This window comes from Pinus tabuliformis, chromosome 8, assembly GCF_031772625.1.
Source record: "Pinus tabuliformis cultivar Carrire ecotype Pingquan chromosome 8, CPIR1, whole genome shotgun sequence".
NCBI lineage: Eukaryota > Viridiplantae > Streptophyta > Pinopsida > Pinales > Pinaceae > Pinus > Pinus tabuliformis.
In genome coordinates this window covers 350,620,881-350,633,691 of record NC_142294.1, presented here as the reverse complement: position 1 = coordinate 350,633,691, position 12,811 = coordinate 350,620,881, and the positions used below count along the sequence as shown (strand labels likewise).

The 12,811-nt window shown below is 37.6% G+C and overlaps 1 protein-coding gene across 1 annotated transcript in view; it reads right to left on the bottom strand.

Annotated features, from left to right (window-relative positions):
- LOC149235586 (kinesin-like protein KIN-14N) overlaps positions 1-2,831 on the bottom strand; it is a 123,492-nt gene extending 120,661 nt beyond the window's left edge. The window contains exons 1-5 of the mRNA XM_089372156.1: positions 2,010-2,831; positions 986-1,246; positions 735-879; positions 265-374; positions 6-125 (exon numbers count right to left, since the gene is read on the bottom strand). Of these exons, the coding sequence (XP_089228282.1) occupies positions 6-125; positions 265-374; positions 735-879; positions 986-1,246; positions 2,010-2,066 (693 nt within the window). The 5' untranslated portion in view covers positions 2,067-2,831. The remainder of the gene's footprint in view (positions 1-5; positions 126-264; positions 375-734; positions 880-985; positions 1,247-2,009) is intronic.
- Positions 2,832-12,811: the final 9,980 nt, after the last annotated feature.

The following is a 12,811-nucleotide window of genomic DNA, read 5'->3' as shown; positions in this document are numbered from 1 at the left end:
CACACTTGCTCATTTGAAGTTGAAAGTTCACTCTTGAGTTTGTCTATGTCGTCAGTAAGCTTTGATTTTTCTTCTCCTGCAATACGCAATGCCTCTGAATCCTTGTCATGTACAACCAGAAGTTCCTGGATATAACACTAGCACAATTAAACACTTAACGTCGTAATCGATCTATGGATCAGAAAAAACAGAAAATTGAACTGAACACTGCTTGTGATTTAAAAAGAAAAAGAGCAAAAGAACAACAACAACAAATTAAGATACCTTTTTCTCTGCATTGACTTTTGCAAGCTCTGCTTCAAGAGTAGAGCATCTTAGTTTTTTCTGTGTGACCTCATCCTCTAATTTTTCTTTCTCAAGCTTCATCCCAGAAACTGGACAATGAAATGAAAATATTGAGACCACAATTGCAACTCACTACTTACATAGTACCTTCAAGATAGATACTCACCACAAGTGTCAGCTACCAATAGCTAACAGAAGACATAACACATTTCTACAATTTCTAGGCAAAATGTTAAGCCAGAGAAATTTAACTATGTTAATTTCTATGTATAGCACAGTTTTCCTCTTCTACAACATACATGTCCCATATAAGCAAATTCAATAAGACCTGAACAATATTTTCAGCAAATCTTCCAAACAAACCAAACAGTAAAATGCAGCAAAGCTTGTTTGTCTTCTATTTACTCCGCATCAAAGAAGCACATGATAAAATGGAAAATCAGACTTACCAATTTCCTCTTGTCTTTTTCTCTGCTCTTCTATCTGACCCATGAGCTGCTCTTTCTGAAGAATATATCCAGCTTCCTTTTGAAGAAATTGCCGGCCACAAGCTCGGAGCTTCCTGATGTAATCCATCATTTGTTCCATTCTACCCTATTAAGCATCAAAATCTCATGTTCTTGCTAATTGTATTTGCGATAGATTGACACATATTTGTAGAATATTAGGAAGGATTGATTTGTTTGAGAGAACGCAGTACCTTTGCATCATTCTTAGCTTTTCCTGACATCTTCATGTTTATCAACGCCTCTACTTCACTTGTCGTCATTTGAGTTTCTTCACATTCCTCTGGCCCATTTACACTAACAGCTTGAACTGATTCTTCCCCTTGTTGCTTAGCGGAAGGAACAGATAACATTTCACAGTCATTATTTTTTGGCGCAGGCGTTTGTTTTGGATTGTCATCTCTTAAAAGGAACTTCCTTTTCTTTTCAGGTGGACCAATGGGGATATTCTCCTTCTGAAAAACACAAATGAAGGATTACTAATTAATAATTCCATAATGCAGGTTAAGCATCTGCTCACGTTTTAATCTACATCCACTTTTGGAGCATAACTTAATTGTGTGATTTACATTGTTGCGCACACTATTTCAATCAGGAGATTATGACAGCCAAAACGAGAATAAAAAAACTAATCTGAACTTCTTGTACAGTCGGTATTTTATGTAGAAAATGTTATCTGTAACTGGTTCTGCCACGTTTTCTCAGAAACCTCGGCTTCTTCCAGAATCAGCACAAGATCCCCAGGTTTATGTAGAAATATAACACTGCTCATCGAGATTTGTGGAGATTTATTCAATTTCTCAAAATGAAGAAGCGCAGTGGCAGAACATTCAGAGAAATAGCAATTCTTTTTTAGAAATGTCCAATATACATTCTGGCAAAGTCTTCACAGAAGTCGTATCTTTACAGCAAAAATTAGAAGACGCATTATTTACAAGCAAACAGTCTTCCATGTCATTAGACCAGCATTTTTAAGTCAAACGCAAAATGCAGAGTTAGTCTCTATGTATCTATCGTTTTTAACTATGGATTACAATTTTTATTCAGAATGCAAGTTGTTTTCCCTTTTCTTCGGAAAAATGCTCTTCTAAATTCCTGTGGAATTGAAGCTGCTTTTCTTAAGGTAAATATCGCATTTCCGGTTTTCTGAGGCCGTAATTTAAGCATTATCAAGGAAATGGAATATATGCAAAGAAGGGAAACGTGATTTCTACTTACAGATTCCCGGCAAGCCTCGGCGCGGCTTCGAGTGCTAGGAAGTCCAGTCTTCATCATGACTCAAAAACCCTTCCAAAAATCCTTTTAAAAATAATATGCTATTTACAACAAGGGAAGAGAGTTTATTTCCTTCATTAACCACTGCACCACTGTTATTCTGCTATCCGCTCTTTCAAATAGTCAAATCCATAATCCACATGTTAAACAACAATCACACAAGTTTCTGGGCTTCCCGGCCATAAAACAAGCGGAAAAGTTTTCTAAAGTGGAATTCTTCCTGCCACAAAAATAATAGCAGCGAACCCTCCGGCAAAGCCAAGCTCCTCTGTGTCCAATTTTCGCTGAAATTCAATAATGCCTGGCTTCACTTCATATGCAAAATCTGCAGAGGACCGTCTGCTGACAGAAACTGTGTACTGCCGCAAGACGACAGGTAGGCTCTGACTCAAAATAGAACGATTTCTAGCGAAAACAGGACGATGATTTTTCTGTCAAATTGTACGACAACAAACGCAAAAACGAAAAAACAAGCACTGCGTGTGGTTACCAATCCATCGAAAAGAGAAGAGACATATGGCCAAGGTGAAATTAATGTCAGGGAAGAATATGAAGATAATGCAGCACAACAAGGCCCTCAAATCAATGCCAGGGGAGAATAAGAAGACAATGCAGCACAGTAAAGCCCTCTCCACTCGATCAATCGCTCCCTGGGGTTTGCTCCCAAAGAAGCTCCAAGTTTGAAAATGCAAAGAGAGCGGGAGTCGACCGGCTAATGCCCGTGGAATTAAGACGCGCCACTGGCTATCACCCGTCGTGTCTGTAAGGACGGAGAGCTCGCCGACATTAATGCACACGAAATGAAATTGAGACGCTGTTTAATCACAGCCGTCCATTCTCTCCCAAAGTCGTTACCGATCTGTGTCTCTTATACCAAAGTGGTTTAAAAATTATTTTTCAAATTGCATACATACCGTTTAAGAAGATAAAGGGAAAAATGTGTGAAATCTTTAATGGGTGGGATTGTGCTTATTGCTAGCAAATATGTGTTTAGAGTAATAATGTTAATTACTAGTAATTGCTTTAAGGTGTGAAACACTATTCTAAGGTAAAAAGGTCAAAGGAATTTTATTTTGAAATTGGTTGATTAAATTAAAAACATGTGGATGGTAGAAAGAAAATTTTATGAATTTCTCGAGCCTCCGGCTAAATCTACCAATGTGATTTTTTCTGAAATTGTTTCCAAAATAAAATGCAATATATTTTTATAGATAAGGTAATGATATGAAATATTATGACTAAATTAATTTTGAGTTGGGAATATTGTTTTATGATAGAAGTAACTTAGTGTAATATACTATATATTGCATTTAAATAACAACAACAAAAAATTAGTGTCAGGTTTTTGCTTTTTGTTAAGTGCTTCAAAGACGAATTTCTGTTTTTCATGTAGGTTTTTTTAAAGAAACTTTTATCTTAGGTGCATTATAAACATGGTGATCTTATGAAGGAAAGTTTAGGGATTTCTCCTTTGTAACAATGGAGTTATGTTTTAGAAAATGTAATTTATCATATGGATAAGACTTGAATTGATATGTTATGACCAAACAAATTCTGAATGTAGAACATTGTGCTCTAACCAAAGTAACTTTGAGTGTAATACATTGTACTGTATTTCAAAAAAAATGTTTGGTGTTAGATCACTTAAGAGAAGAACTTTTGGTTTTCATGTAGTTTTCTCTAAGAAACTTTTATCTTATGTGCATTACACCAAAAGGATCTTTAGTTTCATATGTATCACATTTTTTCATATGTCACATGTTAATTCAATAAGATATTGTCGTATGTGCACCATAAAACTTTTTGTTGTGTTCCTTTATTTACCCAGAGCTTTTGTGTGACATGCCACATGTGAAAATGAGATTTATTTGCTCATGACACCTCACATGAAAGTTCCATTTCATGCGACATAGTATAATGTAGATAAGTTTTCTTCTGTGCAATTTCATGACATATTGAATCTCTCAAGGCCTTCCATTCTCAGGACATATCACCTCATGTTGAATTATTTTTTTGTGTTACACATTGCACTTTCTTAAACTTTCCTTCACTTTCTTAAACTTTGCTTCATTGTAACAAAAAAAACAAACAAACAAAAAAACTTCGTTGCAAGGTATCACATCTCCTCCAAATTTCTATCTCTATGACATGCTACACCACACCAAAGTTTTGTTTTGTATGTTATGTAAAGGATATAACATTTTTTTGAAGTCGATGCATTATAAAGACAAATGTGTGTAGCACATCCAAAATGCTTTTGGTTGTGACATATAGCTTTGATCCAAACTTTTCTTTATTGTGACATATCATAAAGTTTTCTTCCTTTGCAAGATATTACATTTACTAAAAAGATTTATCTTTGCCACACATAGCACCACACCATAGTGCATTGCTTAAAATTTTGTAAATTGTAAACATGTATTTATATATGGGTTGGAGCTCCTCAATTAGAATATATATATATATATATATATATATATATGCATCTTCTATAAATGTATTTGTTTGTACCATATTAAATGTAATCTTTCTTTATTTATGACATATTGCATCACTCCAAAGTTTTCATTTATAGCGACATATCACATCGCACCAAAGTTCCTTTCTACGAGACACATCACACCTTCTAAAAATATTCGTTGTTGTGACATAGTGTGTGATGCACCTAAAACACATTTTGTGTGACACAAAACTTTCTCAAACTTAGGCTTGATTGTGACGCAGTGCATATTGCACCTAAAATGCCTTTGCCTGTTACATATCACATTGCTCCAAAATTTCCTTTGTTAGAACTTATTGCATCATAGAAACATTTGTTTCTATGCGACACATCACACTTTCCAAAAATTTCATTGTGAAATATTGCATCATGTCAAACTTTCCTTTGTTAGAACTTTTTGCATCTTAGAAACATTTGTTTCTATGTGGCACATCGCACTTTCCAAAACTTTCATTGTGAAATATTGCATAAAGTCGAACTTTCCTTTGTCATGACATATATTGCATTGTAACAATGTTTCTTTCTATGTGACAGATCACACTTTCACAAACCTTCATTAATTTTGACAAAGCATGCATTACACCTAAAATGCATTTTCCTATGATATATCATATCATTCCAAACTTTCTTTTATCATAACATATAGCTTAAAGAAAAAAATGTTTCTATGTGAGAGATCATGCTTTCCCAAACTTTCCTTCATCATAAGAATGCAAAATTTTCTATAATGGCATTGCGTGAAGTGGTCTTAATAATGAAAAGAAACCATGATCTTTTAAAATGAAAGCATAAACACTTCTCCATCCAACAACCACTAAAATTCATGGAAGTTTTTGGACAACCGTTGTCATTGCTTTAAGAAATAATAATAATAATAATAATTAAAATTAAAAATTAAAAAAAAAAAAAAAAAAAAAAAAAAAAAACAAAAAAAAAAAAATAAAAAAAATAAAAAATAAAATAATAATAATAATAAAAACAAAAAAATTAAAAAAAAAAAAAAAAAAAAAAAAAAAAAAAAAAAAAAAAAAAATTAAAAAAAAAAATAAAATAAAAAAATGCAAAGTCTAGTCCAAAGGAACCATGAACAATATTAATATTTATGATCAAACAATTTGACCAAGTGCACTTCTTCAATTTCGATTCGAAGGACTATAAAGTGTAAAGGAGCTCGTATTTTCAATGTATTTGATTGGCATCATCATCGTAAAGAGATTCTCAACGCGATTTTGTGTTTTGTATCTTGTCCCTCATTTATCAATAGTCGATCCAGTGGTATTTCATTATCATAGGTGAAGTTCTTGTGGGGAGATTTGGATGTGGTTGGCCAAAGGAAGTGTGCATCCTTCAAAAGTATAGTGTAAGTTTTCAAGTGTGTGAATGAGGGCCAAACTTTTGAAAGTTATTATTTTAAATATAAAATAAAATCAATAATCTCATTACACTTGAATGTGAAGATTCATAGTACTTGAAAGAAGAAGAAAAAGGACGAATGCTTAGGATCATTGCTCTTATATGTGCTAAGTTTACAACCATTTAATGCCACTTCTCACATCCATAATTTTCCATCTCCCCTATATCATATGTTATCATAGAAATGTCATGGTGGTTAAACATGTTAGGGTGTGTCAAAGATTAACTAATATTAACTAAACATGACTATGGTTGATTATGATATTTGAATTTGATTGAGTAAAGATCGTAATGGTTAACTGCAATAGATCATGTTGATATGGTTAACTACTATCAACAATAGTTGACTTTGGCCCATTATGATTCTTAATGGCTAAGTATGCTTGAGTGCAAATTGATTATGGTTATCTTTGGTTGATTGTGGTTAATTATAATTTATTATTGTTAATAGTGTTTGACTACGTTTAAACATGTTAAAGTGTGTCAAAGGTTAACTATTGTTGACTAAAAGTGATTATGGTTGAATTTGGTCGAGTACAGATCATGATGATTAACACTTAAGGAAAATACCTTCTACCAAAGGTTATAACAAAGGTTTTTAGTGTTATAAAATTGAAAAAAATTGTCAAAAAAAAACCTCTGCTAAAACATTTCTTTGCGGTAGCGAATGTTTTAGAGGAAATTATAATGGAACTCCATCACAACTGAAAAAATATGGGCGGCCAAAGGTTTTAGTGGTGCGCTTCATCGAAAAATAATATCGATACGCTAAATATATAAAAGCATCAGGGTTGTATACATAACTAAAACCCCAAAGAGTTGAATGCAAAGAACACTGGTGCCTGAAATGTATAACGCTTGATGCATGTATATTAAAAAAAAATGTGGCGTTCTTTTCTAGAATGGCATCGGGGCAGGAAAAAATTATTGCAAAGCCAATGCTTTTATTTAAACTTGCACCTATAATGTGTATGATTTGTATAAAAGCACCGATGTGCTACTGATATAAAAGAGTCAATGCTATTAATTTGAATAATTCACCAGGGTTGGAAATAATATTTCGAAGCAACGGTGCATTAGTTCTATGAAAGCACTTGCTTTAAGAATTACAATGCATTGGGGCATTAAATGCAAACAATATTGGTGCTTGAAGAATATAATGGGTCATGTTGTCGTTTTCAGAAAAGGCATCGGTTATGCAAAAACTATTGTTGTAACGGTGGTTTTAGATAAAATAATGCACAAGTGTGTGTTTACGTTATAGACGCACCAGTTTTTTGTATGAGATTTTCTGTTTTTTAGAAACATCGACCTATCACAATGCAATTATTGTGATTTTTTAAATCCGTTATTCATCAAAAAATCGACATATATCTTATAACAATATTCATCTAAATTATATTTTGATTAAGTGCATTTGTATATGATGTTTGGATTATATTGTTATATTATCAAATTTCGCATCTCTTCATTATAGTATTTAATCATCCATATATTTAATCAGTGGTGTAACATTCCACAATGACATTAGACAACGCAATAGAATAAATTAAAATGTATCTTATTATATATTAATAAGAGGATCGTTGTGGAACTGACCCGGATGAGAGGATTTTCGAATTGGAGCTCCCGCGCTTCCTTCTGCAACCTTTACAGGCCTCCCGCAGGCGTCCTGCCTGACAGCCTTGCTGTTGGGCCATCTCCTGTTCCCGCTGGCCCGCCTGGGCTCCATCCTCTGAGCTTCCCTTCGACTCCCGTGGTCTCCTTCGGGCCTCCTGCCTGGCCCTAGCTGTGGGGCCTTCCCCTGCTTTTTTCCTGCTTTCGCACCTCTCTCCATCCAATCATCTGCGAGCCTGGCTCCCCTCTACTGTCATGCCTGGGACTGACTCCTCCTCGCCTCAAGACAATGAAGATCAGGAAAAACTTTTTGCTTCTCTCATTCTAGAAAACGCGACCTCAAGAATCCATCCCTCTGCATCAAAGTTTGTCAAGAAACTGGCAGACATCCCTGAAGTTTCTCTCCCTCCCAGTCTCCCGAGGAAGGCAGCGATCTCTTTGGCTAAGAGGGGTCTTGTAGGTTAGTTCACTGGCCTCTGGCCTTTGCCCAGAGCAGTCCAAAAATGGGCAGAATGTAACTGGAACACAATCATTCAAGGGAAAATCGCCATTAGATTTTGCGGAAGGGGCTTCTATACTTTCCTCTTCGAAACAAAAGAAGATCGGAACGTCATCTTCAGAAATGGCCCCTACTTCATGGATTCGAGAGGCCTCTACCTGAATAGATGGTCCCGTGACTTCGACCCGGAAATGGATATCCCAAATGTTGTTCCGGTTTGGGTTCGCCTGCCCCACCTCCCTCTGCATTGCTGGGGGATGAATCTGTGAAAGCTATTGGGAATGCAGTGGGAAAATACATTGATAGATGTGAACCAAAGGAAAACATGCATGCTTGTGCAAGGATCTGTGTTGAAGTCGACTTAGGGAAAGGCCTACCGGAAGCTATCAAGATCAAAGTGGACCAATGGACCCATATTCAGCAGCTGGACTACGAGCAACTACCATTCAAATGCAAGGTATGTCACGAATATGGACATTTCGCTAATAGGTGTAGTAAGTTAAAAGTAAATGAACTGAATGAAAATGTTGAAACCTCTGAAGGCACATGGGAGAAAGTAAAAAAAAAAGAAATCAAACCCTACCCAACAAGGCCCCAGTACCAAGCCCCTAACGGAATCCCAAGCTGCTCCCCCCCCTCCCATTTCGACCCAGCCTTTCCTTTCCTCCTCCAATCCCTTTGAATCTTTGGTGGACGAAGATCCCTCCTCCCCACTTTCCTCTCCCCCAGCCACTACTCTAGCAGTCATCCCCTCCCCCTCGCTGCCCCTCTCCTCCCCTCCTCCTACCATAGAACGTATTCTAACAAGAAACAAACTCAAAGAAGCAAGCCTTGCCTCTGAACCACTGAGAAAAGCAGGTAGGAAGTCAAACAAAGAAATAAGAGACGAAACAACAGCAAAAGAAATGGCCACGAGCACTCAGCAATCGATGGACTCATTCTTGGACAAGCAAAAAGGAAGCGGGGAAAAGACAAAGGAGAAGAGCGGGGCTCACCAAAAAATTAGGAAGTAATGATATTGGTCTCTTGGAATTGTAGGAGGCTGGGCTCCTCTCTAAAAACAAATGCAGCCCAGGATTTAATCATACATGAGCAGCCAGATCTTTTCCTAATCCAGGAGACCAAAATGTCAAACTAATACTTTCAAACATTCACAAAAAGACATAAAAGCTTCGCAGATACAACAACAGACTCCGTGGGCGCCTCAGGAGGTATACGTACATTATGGAACAAGAGAAAATGGGATCTCATTAGCCAAAACTCATCTAACTGATGGGTCAGAACTGACCTTAAAAATAAAATCACAAAAGAAGAATATATTGTCCTCAACATCTATGCCCCAAATCATTATAGGGATAAGGCATATTGTTGGGAATCCATCAATTCAGAGTTGTAGGTCTCCCAAAATAGGAACACAATTATGGGTGGTGACCTGAACCTAATCAGGAACATTGAGGAAAAAATAGGAGGGAAATTCCTCGTTGATCCCTCAAGAGATTCTCTAGAAACAATTATAGAAACCCACAAACTCATTGATATCCCCCCCAACAATGGTAAATTTACTTGGAGCAACAAGAGAGCAGGAATCCACAACATCAAAGAGAGACTGGACAGGATATTAATTCATGAAAGAATAGTTACAGGTTTCTCCTCAGTTAAAAGTAAAATAGTTCATGCCACAGCTTCAGATCATAAGCCTGTGGTTTTGATCCTTGACAATGAAAGAAATCTCGGCCCTTTACCTTTCAAATACAACAAAATCTGGGATACCAAGGAGGACTTTAGAAAACTCATCAAAGATCATTGGGAGAAGGAAGTCATTGGTTCACCCCACTATGTATGGGAATCAAAATTAAAATCCTTAAGAGCAGCGATCAAACAGTGGGCCAAAGAGAACGCAATATTGGAAAATAAAAAAAGAATAGAGCTTCACAGGCAATTGGAGCAATGGAATCAGGAGAAAGAGGATCACCAAATCTCAAAGGAAGAACAATCCCAGGAAAATGAAATGTTTAGGGAACTCTATAAGCAGAACAGAGAAGAGGAAGAAGAGCAGAGACAGAAATCGAGGTGCCTTTGGCTGAGAGCTGGAGACAAAAACACCTCTTTCTTTCATAATAACCTTAAGATCAGAAGAGCAGGAAACCAAATTGATAAAATCACTGCTGAAGGGAAAGAACTCAATGAACAAGAGGAAATCAAAGCAGCAGCACACAACCACTTCAAAACCCTCTTATCAGCAGTCCCCCAGTATATGGACAGCGCAGATTTCCTACAGCCAGTCGAGTGCAAAATCAACGCGCATCAAAATAGTGAATTAGATCAGGATGTTTCAGAGGAGGAAATAAGGTTGGCACTGTTCAGCATGCAGCCGGACAAGGCCCTTGGACCTGACGGCTTCACCGTTTCCTTTTTCAGGAACCATTGGGATATCATAAAAAAAGACTATATAAGGATGGTTAAAAATATCTTCAAAAAAAATAAGATGGGTGAAAACACCAAAACCTTCCACCTGGCGCTTATTCCCAAGGATCCCAACCCCCTCTCCTTTGACGGCTTCAAACCTATCTCTCTTTGCAATGTCTCCTACAAAATAGTAACCAAAATCCTGGCAAATAGACTGAAAAAGCTTCTACCTTACCTAATATCAGAGAACCAAGGAGGATTCGTTCCTAAAAGACAAATAACGGACAATGTCATTCTGATTCAAGAAGCAATCCATATCAGTATCAATAGAAAGGAAAGAGGTATGATTATAAAATTGGACATGGCAAATGCCTTCGACAGGGTCAACCATCAATTCCTTGCTGAGGTCCTCAGGAAGTTTGGAATTTCCAGCAAATTTATAAGCACCATTATGGAATGCATCTCAAACCCTTGGACAGCCCCCCTAATCAATGGTAGACCCAATCGCTACTTTAGAAGCACCAGAGGATTGAGACAAGGCTGCCCCCTCTCTCCCTTCCTATACATCATCATGGCAGAAACCTTGAGCATACACTTGGAAAATCTTCGAAAGCAAAAGGAGATCACAGGGATCAGCATAGCGAGAGGGATAAAAGAAATTAATCATTCGCTTTTTGCAGATGATACCCTTTTAATTGGGGGAGCCTCAAGCTTAATGGCAAGAAGATTCAAGAGAACTTTGGACACCTTCCTGGCAGTCTCAGGGGGACTGCTAAACAACAATAAATGCAAAATTTATACTTGGAATGTCCCCTCCAAATCATGCAAAGAATCTCCCTGATCATGGACATCCCAGTTCAAAGAAACTGGAGCCACTTCTCATATCTGGGTCTGCCCTTGGCAAAATAAATTGTCAAGTCTGAGATATGGAATAAGCAGATCGAAAAAATGAGAGGGCTTCTCCAAAGTTGGGGGCTATCTTGGCTAAATCTGGCGGGCAGAACCACCCTCATAAAGGCTCTCCTCTTAGCTCTCCCCATATACCAATATGCTGTCACTCTGGCCCCTGCCAGCACTCACAAGCACATGGAGTTAATCATGAGAAGTTTCCTCTAGCAGGGAGGGAAGCAAGACTCAAAAAAATTCAGCCTTGTCAGATGGGATCAAGTCACCCTCCCTTTTGAAAAAGGGGGCATAGCAATCAAAATTCCAAGTCTTTCCAACAAAGCGATGGGCTTCAAACTGGTGTGGAGAATGCTAATGGGAAAAGGTTCCTGGTGGGTTGAGGCCATTAAAAGGAAATACCTCAATGGCTGCACTCCAATGTCCTCACTGAGGCAATAGTGGAAAGGCCTTGCACTCCAGTCTGGAAACTTATTAAAAAAGTCCTCCCCCAAATTAAAAACCACATCTCTAAGTCACCTGGAAATGGCAAAGAAATAAATATATGGATGGACAGAATTATGGGATCGGAGCCAAGAAATCTTCTTCAGCAGTTCAGTACTTTGAAATTATGGATGGAGGCCAAAAATTTGCATTCTTTATTTGACATTTCAATTTGGGAGCACAACAGTTGGTTAGCTTGGAGGGATCTCCCTCTCCCAAATAATCTCAGGAAACAGTGGGCGGACCTCAAGATCTCTCTGACGGGATCAGCCCCCTTATACAAAGATGCTCGTGACAGTTTCATCTGGGATCCCAGCGGAGGACATTTCACTGTAAAAGATGGGTATAAACTCCTTCAGTCCAGCTCCACACTAGGTAACTGGAATCTTTGATTAGCTATGTGGAACACCGAATGCCTTCCAAAGATCAAATTCTTCGCCTGGACCCTTCTTAAAGGAAAGATTCTCACGGTTGAGAACCTCAAAAAAAGAGGAATCCATGGTCCCTCAATGTGCTGCCTCTGTTGCGCAGAGGAGGAGAGCAGTCAACACCTCTTCTTAGATTGTCCTTTTGCTCAAAACTGCTGGAAGCAAATTATCAATCCACTGAGAACTAGAGAAACCTTCGACCAACTCTCTACCCTCAACAGAAACTGGGAGAAAAGCTACCCCCACACAAGAAAAGGAAAGACTATCTACTCGCTTGTGGAAATGCATACCTTCAGCCCTCAGTTGGCAAATTTGGCTCACCAGGAACACTGCATCTTCAACAATCAAAAACCTAACTCAGCCCGCACCCTGGCCAAAATATGGGCTTGTACCGAAATGATTAGCGCCAACTATGTTTTCACCCTGATTTTCTAGTTGGCAGAAGGAAGAGGAAGAATGGTTTAATAAATTACTTAAACTATGTCAAAAATATGCA